The sequence below is a fragment of the Bacillus rossius genome, chromosome 1 (genome assembly GCF_032445375.1).
Source record: "Bacillus rossius redtenbacheri isolate Brsri chromosome 1, Brsri_v3, whole genome shotgun sequence".
In the NCBI taxonomy this organism is placed as follows: domain Eukaryota; kingdom Metazoa; phylum Arthropoda; class Insecta; order Phasmatodea; family Bacillidae; genus Bacillus; species Bacillus rossius.
The window spans coordinates 357,988,432-358,005,437 of NC_086330.1; the positions used below are offsets into that span (position 1 = coordinate 357,988,432).

General features: G+C 38.7%; 1 protein-coding gene across 1 annotated transcript; it reads left to right on the forward strand.

Moving 5' to 3' along the window:
* Nucleotides 1-880: 880 nt before the first annotated feature.
* On the forward strand, nucleotides 881-10,004 carry LOC134528285 (arylalkylamine N-acetyltransferase 1-like; the record flags this gene model as incomplete). Its single annotated transcript, XM_063361780.1, has 3 exons — nucleotides 881-1,085; nucleotides 5,106-5,388; nucleotides 9,755-10,004. Coding segments are annotated over 3 exons (693 nt in total), but the record flags the coding sequence as incomplete, so codon positions are not given.
* Between the last annotated feature and the right edge of the window lie 7,002 nt (nucleotides 10,005-17,006).

Below are 17,006 nucleotides of genomic sequence, written 5' to 3' on the forward strand. Positions count from 1 at the left end.
TTCGTGATTATATTTACACAAATTATTTAAATTAAATTTAAAAAAAACTGTAAATAATATTTGAAAATTAAAAAGTATGCAATTTTTCATCAATGTTTTTTTAAGACGTTATCACGTAAAATTATCGTCCGTAAACCGACTTTACATACAACCCCGCTTTTTTTTTTTGACATGACGTCTAATAAATCGATGAAGCCGGCTGCACGCACGAAAAAGTGTCCCGTAACACACATTGTCCCGTTACAATGTGTCCCGTTACGCTGTGTCCCGTTACGCTGTGTCCCTTTACGCTCATTGTACGCTTGCGCCGCATCTATCTCTCTTCCACTCGATTGGAACAACCATCGATTTGACTTTTTCGAGGCACATTAAACTTGAAACACTACCATTCGTTTTCTACTTTTCCTATCATCGTCCTATCCTTAACAGAATAACACAGATTGGAAGAAGTTAAATAGCAAACATGTATAAAAGTTATAGTTGAAATAATCTCTTCATTAAAGTAATAAACATATTTGAATTAATGAGTGCAAATAAAAGTAAATTTATCAATTAAATTTTAGATTTAATTTCACTCCTTCTTTGTATTTATACAAAATAGTGATAATTCAATAAAAATGATTAATTTTTATTCATAAAAGTATGCAATCATTTCATCAATGTTTTGTTATGACGTTGTCACGTTAAACTATCGTCTGTAAACCGACTTTACAGACAACCAATTAATTTTGTTAAGTTGGTAACCCAGATTAAGAGTCGCAGCCTGCCCCGCGGTGCCTGACGGAGCGCGGTGACCGTGTGTCCGCAGATCTCCGGCGAGGCGGTGTCGCAGGCGACCATGCCCGACAAGCCGGCGGCGGCGGCGGCGGCGGCGGCGGCGGCGGCGGCGGCGGCGGCGGCGGCGGAGGCGGGGGACTTCCGCGTGCAGCCCGTGGGCGGCGGGGACCGGCGGCGGGTCGTGGACTTCCTGCGGCAGTTCTTCTTCAAGGACGAGCCGCTCAACGTGGACGTGCAGCTGCTGGGGGCAGACGGCGCAGACCGCTGCCTCGAGCTGGAGGAGTACAGCACCGGCTGCCTCGACGAAGGTGCGGCGCGCGTCCCCCGTTTCACGTGGTTTCAGGCCTTTGAATATATATATATATATATATATATATATATATATATATATATATATATATATACACACTGTATAGAAGTCGCGAGTGGAATAGGATTTACTCTACGTTTTTCAGGAGCGTATGATGAGCAGCTCGGGAACTTCACCGCTGCAGTGCGCTGCCGTAACGCCCTGTGTCGTCTTCGGTTGTTATGTACACGTTAGATACATTATTTATCACGCCCGGTAATTCTCTACCTCTGTTACGCTCATGCCCGCCTAAATACAGCCAGTATCAATCAGTTCAACATTCACTGCAATTCGTCCTGGCCGTCTATTACCACGTACATTGTTGCGGGCTGTCATGCTCTGTAGTTAGTACCTTTATAGTGAAATAAGGAATGGATAAGTGCAGGAAAAAGACTTCATTTGTGTGGAATTTTTTCACGGAAAATAATGAGTTTGCTAAGTGTAATTTGTGTAAACAAAAACTGAGTTATAATGCAATACTATTTGTTAAATAGTGACTGAACTTGCAAAGTGTTTGTTTTTTATCGATATTGGCACTGCTATCTGCCTGATGTAACTCAAATTTCTATTGATATAGTATGCTCATTAATGTACCATCTGTTTTTTTATTTTTAATTTTTGATAAAATCGTAAATTTTTAATGTATGAAAACACTAGTTACTTATTGTTTTCAAAAAAAGAAAGTCCATATGTTGATTACATCTGTTATTAGGGTCAACTGAGAATTTATTTGTATTTTCATAGTTGTTAAGTGCACAAATATAAATATTATATATTTTATTAATGTACTTTTTAATATTAAAATTTCATTAGTTTTATTATTGAACGAGACGGTGTTTTAGCTTTGCTCCCTAGATCGTGGATTCACATATCTATCACCTAAGGATGATGGATCTACAACCAGTGTCCTTGGTCTTGTATCGCTATTAGCGTACTAACTAGAGTCTTCAGTCTTCGCAAGAAGCACGCACTGCGCACTGAGCGTACTTTGAAGTAGGACAATAAACAAAACGACTTGTAACAATTTCGCTCTGCGCCTCTCCTTTAACGCCTTCCCCTGCGCTTCCTCCCCTACATTATTTCCCTTCTTTATCCCTTATTCGTCGTGCCGCTCCCTCCCCTTTTTACAAGCTCCGCCCAAGTGACCGTCATCGGCGATCAGGTTCTGCGCACATTGGCCGTGGTGTTGTTCAAGACGAATTCTACACTGATACTAAAGTACTTGATACTTGAATAGTGTACTCGTTGGCCGTTCCTGATACAGGCGCGTATCAGTGACAAAGTATAAGGTTGATACTCTGCGACCCACCTCTACTTGTGGGCCCACCCAACAGGTAGCGTCACATATCGCGAAAAAAAAATCATGGTTTCAGTTTTCACTGTAAGAGTGAAAACTTCTATGTCTCCCTACTTGTTCTATGGTCCCGTTCCAGGGTCATCGTCGATGTGCTAACGGGAAGCCTTCTTTTCACAGACGAGAGAGCCAAAATCCTAATTTCCCCGAAGTTCATGCTTTTTTCCCGTATCTTTTATGTAGCTATCCTAACCAAATCAACCGTCCACGATGTTTTAAAGTATTTATAATGTAGCTAACTTAACCTAATTGACCATTAGTATCCTTTTATCAACACCGCCATATTTATTTACAATGAACCAAAAAAACCGAAGAAGCACGATCGGGCGTTTGACTCTCTCGTCTGTGAAAAGAAGGATTCCCATGTGCTAACATCTCAGCTCTTCGTGTGCGGCATTCAGTAGGAGTTTTTCATGAACGGAAATGTATAACCACGGTGCTGCCACCAGTGGCGGATGGCACAAACCAATTTTCACAAAGACAAAGGGGGAAAACGATATAGTATTGACAGTTACGTGAATTTTAATACGATCGAAAGTATTTTAATAAAATTCCGTTGTCGAAAATCAAGTATTTTTCGCTTTTATCGGAGCTGCTCCGGCAGCGGATTCTAGCGGCGGGTGCGGAAACTACGCGTGAATCGCGTCAAGAAATGTATTTGCAAACACAATTTTTCGTACATTTATAACGCTCGTCATGATTTTAAAAAATTCTACGCTAAATTTCGTGTCCGAGTTTCATGTAATTAACATATTTGCAACGTGAGAACACTTGAATTTGCTCGTTATCGAGGGTTACATGTTTGCACATCACTGGCGAGTAAAAGGTACTGAAAAACTCGCTCACAGTTTTTTTTTTCTATTTTAATTCCACATCCCGACTTTCTGAGTGGCTGAACTTTCACAAAATGAAAAAAAACTTATATATCACGTACTTTTTTTCATAATTAGCTGGCAAAGATGCATTTTTAACATTTTTGTGCAGTGTGGATAAGAAGAATGAAATGGGATATAATACTGGAACTTTTTTAAATTTAAATTTAACTTTTATGGCTACTATGTAATAAAGAATGCGGGGAAAAAAATTTACTTGGCCTTTTTAAATAAACAGAATTTTTATGATTTTAAACAGCTAAATAAGATTTTTTTTTTTTTTTTTTTTTTTTTTTTTTAGTTTTCTGAAAGAAATTTCAACCATATCACCAAATAATGTTCAGTTTTTATTTTTAAATTTAGTCACTTTATCCATAAAGAAATACTGCAAAAATCTGTTTACAAATTCCGATTTGCTTGCTAATTGTGTTAAATGTATATAATATTTTGTTCAAGTTTGGGCAATCAAAAAGTATACAAGTTTAACCGCGTTAAACATAAATATTAAATAATGACCTGGAACAAGACTTATCCCCATAACGCCTTGTCTTAGAATATTTTGGTCTGCATAGTATGGGAAAGGGAAAAGGGTCGAAATATCACAACACAATAAAAAAAAAGCCCTCTCCCCGCCACTTCTACCATGAACCGTATCCTGCGGCTAGGCAGCTCCCCGCAACCCTCCTCCCCGTAAAGATCTACTTAGGGCGCGTTTACACGGGTCTCTGAACTATTTCAGGTAAAAAAAACATTTTTCGTTCGAGGTAAAATTTTCGTCTTAAAAAAAGACACATCAGGAATCATGATGGACTGATTGCGCTTCCATCGGGACCAAAATGCACGACGTTTGGCACACATGTTCAGTGCGAGGCATCATGAAATACATCACTGTCCTCTCAGTGAAACTAAGAACTCTGTACTGTGTGCTGTATGTGGTAATCAACTGTGCTGTGGAGATGCCCTGAAATTACATTCTAAGTTATGCACAGGACTTGCTTCGTACTCTACGAAGACTATATAAAACGAGAATGGTTAGTACTTGGTTGTTTGTTCTCGTAGAAATTATGTAATATTTATTTTATTTCAAAAATCTGTCTTTTTTCTTGGTAATCAAACTGAAATTATCTCTTTGTATTGATCAAGCATCTAACCGAGGACATGAATCGTTGAACGCCGGCTGCACGCACGAAAAAGTGTCCCGTTACGCACATTGTCCCGATACGCTGTGTCCCGTTACGCATATTGTACGCTTGCGCTGCATCTCTCTCTTCCACTCGATTGGAACAACCATCGATTTGACTTTTTCGAGGCACATTAAACACTCCCATTCGTTTCCTACTTTTCCTTTCGTCGTCCTATCCTTAACAGAATAACACAGAATGGAAGAAGTTAAATAGCAAACATGTATAAAAGTTATAGTTAAAATAATCTGTTCGTTAAAGTAATAAACATATTTGAATTAATGAGTGCAAATGAAATAAATTTATCAAATAAATTGTAGATTTCATTTCACTCCTTCTTTGAATCCATACGAAATAGTGATAATTCAATAAAAATGATTCAATTTTATTCATAAAAGTATGCAATCATTTCATCAATGTTATGTTATGACGTTGTCACGTTAAACTATCGTCCGTTAACCGACTTTACAGACAACCAATTTTTTTTAACAAGTTAATTTAGATTTGTCTTCGTAGCGCCACTGTTTGCATGAGAAGTGTGTGGCACAGCCGGTGTGGACTTGTGCTCGCAGGCCTGTCCGTGGCCGCGATAAACGCCTCCACGGGGCAGCTGGTGGGCGTGTGCCTAAACGGTCTGGACGAGCCCGGCCACCTGCCCGAGATGGAGGCCAAGGTGGCCGGCTGCAAGAACACCAAGTTCCGCAAGATCCTCGGCCTGCTGGCCAGCGTGGAGCAGGGCGCGGACATCTTCACGCGCTTCCCTGACGTCAGGAAGGTCCTCGAGGTCAGGATCATGTCGGTGGACGCGTCGTGGCGCGGCCGCGGCATCGCCAAGGCCCTTCTCGACCGCTCAAGGTACTTCCACTAGCCGGTACCCTCCTCCACCGCTCACGGCACTTCCACTAGCCGATACCCTCCTCGACCGCTCAAGGTACTTCCACTAGCCGACACCCTCCTCGACCGCTCTAGGTACTTCCACTAGCCGATACCCTCCTCGACCGCTCAAGGTACTTCCACTAGCCGATACCCTCCTCGACCGCTCAAGGCACTTCCACTAGCCGACACCCTCCTCTACCGCTCAAGGCACTTCCACTAGCCGATACCCTCCTCGACCGCTCAAGGCACTTCCACTAGCCGATACCCTCCTCGACCGCTCAAGGCACTTCCACTAGCCGACACCCTCCTCCACCGCTCACGGCACTTCCACTTGCCGATACCCTCCTCGACCGCTCAAGGTACTTCCACTTGCCGATACCCTCCTCGACCGCTCAAGGTACTTCCACTAGCCGATACCCTCCTCGACCGCTCAAGGCACTTCCACTAGCCGACACCCTCCTCTACCGCTCAAGGCACTTCCACTAGCCGATACCCTCCTCGACCGCTCAAGGTACTTCCACTAGCCGATACCCTCCTCGACCGCTCAAGGTACTTCCACTAGCCGATACCCTCCTCGACCGCTCAAGGCACTTCCACTAGCCGACACCCTCCTCCACCGCTCACGGCACTTCCACTAGCCGACACCCTCCTCTACCGCTCAAGGCACTTCCACTAGCCGATACCCTCCTCGACCGCTCAAGGTACTTCCACTTGCCGATACCCTCCTCGACCGCTCAAGGCACTTCCACTAGCCGACACCCTCCTCCACCGCTCACGGCACTTCCACTAGCCGATACCCTCCTCGACCGCTCAAGGCACTTCCACTAGCCGACACCCTCCTCTACCGCTCAAGGCACTTCCACTAGCCGATACCCTCCTCGACCGCTCAAGGTACTTCCACTTGCCGATACCCTCCTCGACCGCTCAAGGTACTTCCACTAGCCGATACCCTCCTCGACCGCTCAAGGCACTTCCACTAGCCGACACCCTCCTCCACCGCTCACGGCACTTCCACTAGCCGATACCCTCCTCGACCGCTCTAGGTACTTCCACTAGCCGATACCCTCCTCGACCGCTCAAGGTACTTCCACTTGCCGATATCCTCCTCCACCGCTCTAGGTACTTCCACTAGCCAATACCCTCCTCTACCGCCCAAGGTACTGCCACTAGCCGATACCCTCCTCTACCGCTCTAGACACTTCCACTAGCCGATACCCTCCTCGACCGCTCAAGGTACTGCCACTAGCCGATACCCTTCTCCACCGCTCTAGGTACTTCCACTAGCCGATACCCTCCTCCACCGCTCTAGGTACTTCCTAATTTTATTAACATCTATTTACAGTTTAGATCATTTTATTACTTATGTAATACTTTTTGAGGTCATGATACAGGTTCCAGGGATCCCATACTTTTAGGGATTGAATTATATTCGAGGTAGGTAGTCTTAAATAATTCGCAATAAAACTTTTAATAGTTTGAACATGACGTTTTTGTAAGAGAATACATTTGACTTTCAACTATTACCAAGATTTAATATTAATTGAATGAATGTATGTAAGGCACTAACAATTTTCATTTAAAAATTTTATTTTACTTTCATTGAAAGAATTTCTAATCAAAACTAAAAATAAAAGTTTTACAAATTGATATTGAAACTACATTCACGTAGTAGAATACTGGTACAACGTACCTCACTATAATGTATTTTACACTTTAATGTATTTTTTACTTTAACATATTTTTTTTAATCCCCGCCGAAAATCATATATTTTCAATGCAAAATTTTTTTCAGTTTATAGTATCATAATTTTCACTATAACGAATAAATTCCGCTAGTAGCGTGACTTTGCTACTCGCTAATATACAAAACTGGTAAATAAATTTTCAACTGAAATATTAATGTTATATAACAAACATAAATCTATCACACTACCGCAACGTAATTTCTAACCTCTAAACTAACTTTTGCGCGCACTGTCATAGATTAATGTACTTAATATGGGATGTGAGAAACATTACTCCATTCATACATCGAAACACTGAAGTTCGAAACAAAAATTTAATTCAGATGAAAGTGTCACGCTAATGTTGACGTCGTCCCGACCATAGCCTCTAATAAGCCCGTGCTCCGCACCGCTAGTACCAGATCCCGTTTTCGGAGCGCACCCCTAGCCCAGCGGGAATGAGTCAGGCGAGCGCCTCAGGCGTGACCCCACTAGACTCAAATAAACTTCAGGGCACAGAACCCCAGGGGCTTGACCCCATAAAACAATTAAGGAACAAGACATTAGTACACAATTATTAATTCACATGCATTAAACAAGAGCGTCGTAGCTACTTCGTGCGAGCACCGCACGCACGGAGCAGACAACGAACCTCATTAACAGTCACCGTGGCCACTGGCCTGAATTAAAGTGCCTGTGACTGATCGAGTCAGATTAGGAGAAATCCAACTAGAACAGTTCACAGTGAGACAATATGTTAATAAATTTACAGTCGCCAACTTGATGCCACAATTCAAATAATTAAATAGCCTACTATAAAACAGTTGTTAAGCCTTAAGCACCCAATTGCCTGGTGCTACCCTTTAATTAAGCACCTGAAACGTGTTTTAGGTTATAATAGAGCAAATTAAGTTGATTTAAGTTTTTGGCGCCGACTCACAAAGAAGGTGAAAGTTTCCCTCCCTTGCGAGGCGGCCATGTTCGGCAGTCTCCAACCACTCCGCGCCGGGTCAAGACGTGTGTCCGTGAGCAGCATTCAATTTTGTTCCACCGATCGTTCACTCCGCACTTGATTTAACAACCAAACCTTTTTAATTCATTGTTGCTAACGTAGACTCGGCGTGTATTTCGCGGACCACGCAATTTACGGCAAAGGCCGACTCCAGCCAACTCGTTTTCGTTAAGATCGCCGCGCATACGCCTGCCGGCTACAACCTCACGTAAGTGTAGAATAGAATTTAGGACCACGCTCATTGAGCCCTCCTAAGACAGTTAACTTTCGGCACTGGCCGTCTCCAACGAACTAGTAATCACGTATCCGCGAGACTCTGCCGCGGCAAATTCACAGTGTTATGTTAGTGTCGTGTTTTGTTCTGTAATCAGCGTGTGTTAATGTAACTGTACAACGGCTCAGACGCCGCATAGCGCATTATCCTAGCTTTTGTAGCGGTTCTGCCACCGCGTAGTGTATGTGTAGGGAGTACAGCGTACCCATGCGTACCACCGGAGAAGTCCGTGGATTAAAAGCCAATTTAATATAAACTGTGTCGTCTACGATTATTCCGCACCATTCCGTCCTTCACACGGCCGAGCGGCCTCACAACCAAGTAGGGAGTTCAACAAGAAACTACTGCCAACTGCTGGAAAAAGTCTGGCATTGTAAACTGTAATGCTGACGAGCTCACTGCAACTGCATCAGACCAAAGCCACACTACAGAACAAACATGAGAAAGAAACAACACTAGCATTTTGTGTTCTGCAATCTGCTAAGAGTGAATGTGTAATTTTTGTTCAACGTGCGTTTCGTTTAAAGTTTAATTGTCGAAGTCCCTGACCGTTTGCTTGGTCGTAATGGTCGAGACGACACAGCTCTTTTTTCGCTGGCCTCCACATTCATTGTAGTCATTTGATCACAGTAATCAAAAGCTGAATCAGATATTGATTCTGACTGTAACAACTACGGAAGTAATTCTGAACTTATAAATATTGAATATTTTCATATCTAAACACGAAAAGGTTCCAGAAGAGATCAGGAAATCTTTCAATGTCATAGAACATTTCATTCAACAGAGCATCATTCAAACTCAAAAACAGATTTTTTTTAAAAATTAAATAAACTTAAGTTACGCAGAAACACCATTATTTAAACTGATGTCAGATGTTTGCCAAATGATATAATGTTACATCTTATAATAAACACTATTTTCGATTTATTTTATGATTTTTCTCTTTTGTGATGATATGTATGTATTTTTTCAGTACTAAGTACAAAAACATTGAGGTCCCTGTAAGTACTTAGTAATGAGATTCTACTATCTGCATAACCCTGAGGAAAAAAAAAAAAGAATGTAAGAGAGCATGTTGGCGGGTGGCACGAAGCAAAATCAATGCAGACCTCCGGAAATACTCTGATAAATTCCACAACACAACCCAAGGGCATAGCCAGGGGGGGTAGGGGGGTAGTGGGGGTAGAGGGGTGGCAGTTGCCCCTCCCTAGAGCCCTAGAGATTCAAAAAAATGTAGCCAAATGCAAAAAAAAAATTACATATTTTTCCCACAACTTGCCCCCCTTCGGCTGGCGACGCCCTTGACACAACCTGTGTTGGTCCCCCGCCCCGCAGGGAACTGGCGAAGGAGAAGGGGTTCGACATGCTGCGCGTGGACTGCACCAGCCACTTCTCGGCGCGCGCCGTCGAGCGGCTCGGCATGACGTGCGTCCACACGCTGCCGTACGCGCGGCACCTGGGCGAGGACGGCGAGCCCGTGTTCCGCCCCGCGCCGCCGCACGCCGAGGTCAAGACGTACGTCGAGCGGCTCGGCCAGTGAGCGCGCCAACCGACCCCCTCCTCCAGCGACTCTCGCGCCGCCGCCGCCGCCGCCGCCGCCGCCACCGCGGAACACAAGCTGCGCTTTTTTTACAAACAATTCTCGGGAAAGCTGGTTCGACAAAGAAAGTTTAATATGCCGTGCAGGTAGCCCCGCGTGTTTCTGATACACTAGTCCTACCAGCGGGGCCATTCACAGAAACTAAGGGCCCCGGGGGTGAATAATTTTGGTCGGGCCCCCCTCCCGATTACTTAATTACTTAATCTAAACGTTATAACATTACCATGGTGATAACTGCAAAGTTTTAAATGTGGAAACTAGTTTAGTTAAGTCCCTGAATCTGGTTTTTTCCAGACTGGATTTACTCACAAAGATATATATTTTTTTTCTAATCCTACATCAGTTCCTAGGTTTAAAAAAAAATATGTATACCTATACAGTAATGTTAGACCTAAAATCAAGGCTGTGGAAAAAAGTTGTATTAAAGAAAGGAAAAAAAAATTGATTTTGATAGTTTTACCACTTAAAACTTATATTGTTTAGCATTTTAATTAAATTTAATCTAGATATTTGGTGATCCGGACAGGGTTGGTCCTATCTAGTCCGGATTAGCAAGATATCACTGTACAAGGAAAGTTATCGAGCCAACCATAACATTTCTCACAATCTAAAAATCTTGGTTCCACCCTTACACAGACTGAACACAGATCATATTGGTTGAATGATCTAGCTAATGCATCACCACTTCCCCCTCTTAGTATCAAAAAATAATTTTCATTAACAACCGCCAACCTTGAAAAATTTTAATCCTTGCACTTAAAACCTACAAAGGATTATGATTTATCCATTTTAAGAAATTATTTTTGTCTTATTTAGGTCATAATTAATCAATCAATTAGTACCCACAGCCCACAAAAATTCTTAAAATAAAATAAACTTAAAAATTAACACTTATAAGCAATTTAAATACACTAAATTTAACAACCTATTTCTGTAGAATTATCAAACCAATCTGGTCGCTAAATAATAATGACAGCAGTCTTCACATTTACTAACAGAAAGACGCAAAATTATATTTTTGTTTGTTCAACAAAAAAGTGCCATAAAATTTGCAAGGCATATTTCACTCGTAAGTTGCAATGTTTCCAAAGAATTGTTTGTAATAGTCCATCATTTTTTTATAGTGTTTTAAACACATTTAAAGTTTTTGAAAAAAAAAATTGATAACTCTGAGAAAAGAAAAAAATTTATCTTTGCAAAAAGCAAATTCAGAGTTAATTATTTTTTCTCAATTTTATTTGTATAAAAGTTATTACTATTGTGTATATTGTGTACATATTGAATAATGTATAGCCTATATTTGTAGTTTTATTGCTTCAGTTTGTTTATTTAGGCCCTGTAGATAATGCATTCAAATGTGTAAGGAAGTCAGAACATGTTTAACTTTAACACAGCTGATGTGCTGCTAAGTTCCAGACACACCCATCAGTAATCACATTTATGTGTACAACACTCACGAAAAGCAAAAGCGATAAATTTTTATGCCAAATGCTAGAATCTACAAAATAAGTAACACTCTTATAACGTAACAAGCTCATCCTTAAAAAGTCACTAAGGTTTTAAATAACCTAATATTAAAAAAAAATAATAATAATTTTAGGATATAAATTATTTCAAATTCTCTAGAAAAGGTCTACCTTCTCTTCTAATTACCATTTTATAATGCAAGTATTACATAATAATTGGGTTCTTGAATCAACTTGGGACGTTGATTGGTTTTTATAGCACACTTAATAAGCTAACCAACCAAAATTGTGTCATAATTAATGCATCCAACAGCCAACCAGTTACTTGTGTGAGTTTTAACCTACCAGATGCATTAACACACACAATATTTCTAATAAATAAAGTTTCACTGTTTCTGTATTAATAACGATTGGTTATTCCATAACTTGATGTCTAAATCAGTAATAATTATGGGAAAATCTGTAATACTTGGCAGCACTGAAACTGTAGTTCTAAACTCTGGTATTATTATTTTGAAATGTAAATAAACTCAAGAGTGTTACCCATCAGTCATTAACATTACACATCAGTGAACAAATAATGGTTGACATACACAAAATAAAATTGTAAATATTAAGTTTTTAAAAAAAAACATTTATATTTTGAAATTTGTAGGTTGTTTCTAATAAAACATATTAAATTAGAGCAAATATTATTATGTACAGTCATTAAGCAATGAGAATACTATTATGTAGCTCAGAATGTGAGAGACTATCAAGAAAAAATTAAAATCTCAAATTGTAAGCTACTAAGAAGTTAATTATTTGTGCCAATACTAGTAATAATTTTTTTTTTTTTACGAGACACGGTAAGTAACACTTATCATCTATACAACTAGTAGAAACATACACAGGCAAAATTCATAATAGAAACTACATAAGTGTTTGGTTATGCCTTATACTCAGTATTCAGTTTCAAAGTGACACTCACATTTCAATTATTTTTATTTTTATTTTTTATTTTTTTAGATAAAATGCATTCCTAACTGATATGTAATTAAATACCTATAAATCTTCATGTTCTTTTCCAATTACATTTCATGAAACTGGAATGGGATAAAAAAAAATGTGAGAGAGTCTTTTAGTACACGCCAGCGATGTGTAACATCTAACCTCGGTAAAAAGTAAATTCATGTGTTCTCATGTTGCAAATATACTTATAAAAAAACTTGGACACAAAATTTAACACAGAATTCATTAAACTAATCCCGAGCATGATAAATATACACAAATTGTGTTTTCAACTACATTTATTGACGCGAATCACATGTAGTTTCCGTACCCGCCGCTAGAAATTGAACTATATATTGAAACGGCTCCGATAAAAGTGAAAAAGACTTGAAAAAATACTGAACCCCAGCTCTCAATTTGATTTTCAACAAGGAATTTTATTGAAATACTTCCCATCTTGATGAAAATTCATTTAACAGTTAAGGCTATAAAGTTTCCCTTTGTCTTGTGAACTTTGGTTCGTGCCATCCGCCACAGATGGCAGCACCGTGGTTGTTACATATTTCTGTTCCTTGACTTGCGTTTAATTCACGAAATCACTCCCACCAAATGCCATACACTGAGAGCTAAGATGTTACACATCAAAAACTTTAATCACAAGAGCCTAGTGTAGTATATTGAAGGCATTCACCGTGCTTTTAACTCTGTAGGCACAAAATCTATTCTGTAAACTATAACAGGAAAAGAACATTACATTATTGCTAATTGTTGCAGTACTATTTAATTCATCCTTAAGAGAGGCCAAACAAAGTGTTACAGAATTGTTTGTCTGGATAGTATTTGTTTAAATAATTAGAACATTTAAGTTTGTAAAAGATTTTCAACGTCCTGTCTTCCTTACTATAAATATGTGGGCCTGTGTTTTTAATAACCTCTTTTCAGAGTACCGGTATGCTATGCCTTGAATAATGTAGTTGACGCTGTGATTTAAATGCATGGAAACGTGCAGTTTATAAATTTGTCAATTATTATAAGACGCCTTGTATTTTTTCTATAACTGTACAACGTAAGTGAATGTTTTGGGCTGTAGTTCAAGAAGGCTATACGGAGAAATGAAAGTTGATCATGATATATACTGTGCAAAGGTATACCAAAGGATTTAATACTAAGAGTGATCACAAATGTTATTTATTTGTTTAGAAATTTAACAAAATTAACTCAGTGCCTTAAATTTGATACTGAACATATTTGTAAAAACTTGTTGTGTTTATTAATGTAAGACATTTTGTAAAAAAAAATTACATGCTGTGAAAATATGTGTTTATAGGTAGTGTATGCAAAGTAGGTAGCATAGAAAGAATACATTATCTCTTAAAAATAACTTTTTTGAATTTTTACTTTGAATGTGGCAGCTTTTCATAAAATTGTTATGTTGCATTCAATTTACATCAACAGTTTCAAATTAAATTAAATTAATCTTGTAGGTATTTCCCAAAACTTGTGATGTGCTGGCCAATTAAAAGAACTGAACTGCAAGTATTGACAAGTTAACATACACAAATAATATTCTTAGTAAATATAGATAAAAAAAATTTTAATTTATATGATTATACTTCTAACAGATTTGAGATATTATTTGTAAGACTGGTAAAAAAAAAAACAGAAAAACTTTTTTTTTGCACGGAACTGAAAGATCTGAACTTTCATTAGAGTAAAATAAGGTATGCACACGCTAGCTATTTCTTCCTAGTGATAGGCAGCTATGTCCACGAGAAGCCATCGCCATTTTCGACCAGGCCATTTCAGGATGTGTTTGCTTCCGCTATGAGTGGTTGTGATTTTTGTGCCTGCAGTGGTGCACACGTGCCTCAGTGAAACAACAACCAATCATGAAACTCGGACAGTGCAACAATGTTTTACCGCAACTGCTAGTCTTGAAATCTTTTCACAAAAAATGCATACCCCCGACTGATAGATTTAACTATCTTGAACTAACACAAATACTTGTAAACTCTCGAAGCTCTTTTTTTTTTTTAAATTTTCCAACCTAATAAACAGAAAGAGTTGTATTAAAATTTCATTGGTAAATACATCCTGCTGCAACAGTTAAACTAAGATGGAAAATCAAAATAACTGATAGCGGCATTTATTGTGACCATCAAAGGTTTCACTAAAAGCTAGGAAGAAAAAATATATTTCCAGTTGGAAAAAGGAATATCATTATGCCCAATTAAAATTTTCATTATATTTTTTTGCAAATACACAATTAATTTTTGTGAAGTAAATGTATTTATCCATACTGTGATAGTACAAATATGTATATATTGTAAATTGCTCATAAAATGTACATTAGCTTAATTTGTACCGGTACTATAAATTATATAGCAAATATTTTCAATGCATGTTATGAATAAATATGTATAGGTTTACTATTGTGTACATATATCATAAATGTTAAGTATGTTATTTTGACAGTCATGAACGCAATGTGCATCACAAAGTATTTGTAAAGGATTTTCGCAATGGTAAAATTTTTGTTTAGTTTTTGAATATTTGAATATTTTATATTTAAAATAAATCAAAATGCAAATCTGTTATGTGTCATCAAATTATTGTAATTATTGAGAAGTACAGTACTAACTGTGTGAATGTGCTTTACTTATTATCCATTACAATGAGTTTCTACACTTGGTATAACAAACATCAGACCGCTACTGTTCCTTTTTGTGCACGATTAATGAAAATATTCATCAGCTTAATTAGTGCGGGGACTGCAATATAGGTACACATATACCAGAACTTCAGCCATATGACTATATGAGTAATAAATAACTAGTGACAAGACTTTTATGGTTTTATTTTTAGGTTGATTTCATTTTTAAAAATAAACTTATAATTTAAAATAAAAACTTTAAAAAACCTGCTTTTATTGTTGAATGAACTAAAAATTAAAAAATAGAATTAAAAATTTAAGTATTTTGTCTAACTGCCAAATAATGCACAACACTGTATAACTAAAAACGTGGGGTGCTGAATACCATTCGTCCCAAATTTTATGTCAGAAATAACAATATGATTTGTAATAGATTTTCTGTCACTAATTTTACGAAATGGTCATTACAAAAAAATTAATACAGGAACTTAATAACAATAATGAACTTTAAATTAGTAATGGAGTGATTCAGGGGCGCAGATCTGTAGGATTCTCAAGTGGGGTCAGCGGATATTTATTGGAGGAGGGGGGGGGGGGGGGGGCAGGTGGTTTACGGTCCGAGAATTTTGCACGTGGTGTTAACCAACACGTCATATCTGGATGCGGTGCCCGTACGCTGTACACTGACCATTTTTTTGGCCAACATACATGCATTAAGAAGAAAAATTTTAAATATAAATTTTTCAATAAGACATGATGATGTTTGACATCAAACACGTTTTTCACAGTCAGGCAGGCCCTCCTTAGTAAGGGGGCCTCTTAATTCCAAGTGGGCCTGCACCTCAGCCTCCCCCCGCCCCTTTCACGATCAACACCCAGGGAGCGCTCGATATCATTTGTCTTAAATTTTCTATCACTAATTTTAGGATATTGTCATTACGAAAATGAAAGAAGAGAGCACCCCCATGCTTTTATAGTTATACAGTTATGTGGCTGTTGGACAAAAAACTTAAAAATACATTTTTTTTTTAATTTTTAGTTTAACAATAAAATCATTTTTTTAACTGTAAGTTTATTTTAACCTTTTAGTCTCAAAATAAAATAAAATTTTTTTAACAAATAATTTAAACAAATTAAAAATACCAAATATAAGTGATTCAAGTATTTGTTACAATGAACTTAAAATTAGTCATTAATGTTCACGTAATCTAGTCATTTCAGCTAATGTGTCAAAATTACATGGAACTTTTCTTGTTATCTTGGAGCAATCAAGTTCTTCTACTTGGAGACCATCCAGTGACTTTGCGCGACTAAGAGCTGCATAAGCCTGTCCGGCAGCAAAGAGACGCGATCCCAAATAAACAACTGCATAATCTACAGTGCAGCCTTGCATTTTATGCACGGTAGATGCCCAACTCAGTATTAATGGCAACATTTGCCTTTCAGCAGTACCATAGCTGTATTTCGCTGGAAACTGAATGGCCATTAATGTTATGCACACCATCTGTGCCAAAATCAACACGGACTGATGGAATGTCAGTATCATATACTTAATCATGCCAGAAGAGAGGGAAGATTATTTTAGATATAGTACCCATATTATCAATAACAAACCCGGGGCACATTTTTCACCATAACCCGACCTCAGAAAAATTCTAAATCAAAAAGAATTCACTTTTATAATTTTCAAAATTTAATTTAAGGGCATTGTTCCCCCCCCCCCGCCCCCCCCCTTACCACCTAACCCTAACCCAGGGGCACAGTCGACCCCGGCGAAAATTCACACCATGCCCAACCTCATGGATACACGAAAAACCTGGTTATTACCCATAGCTTGAAATCAGTGGTTTTTTCACCCTCAGAAACCCCCCCCCCCCC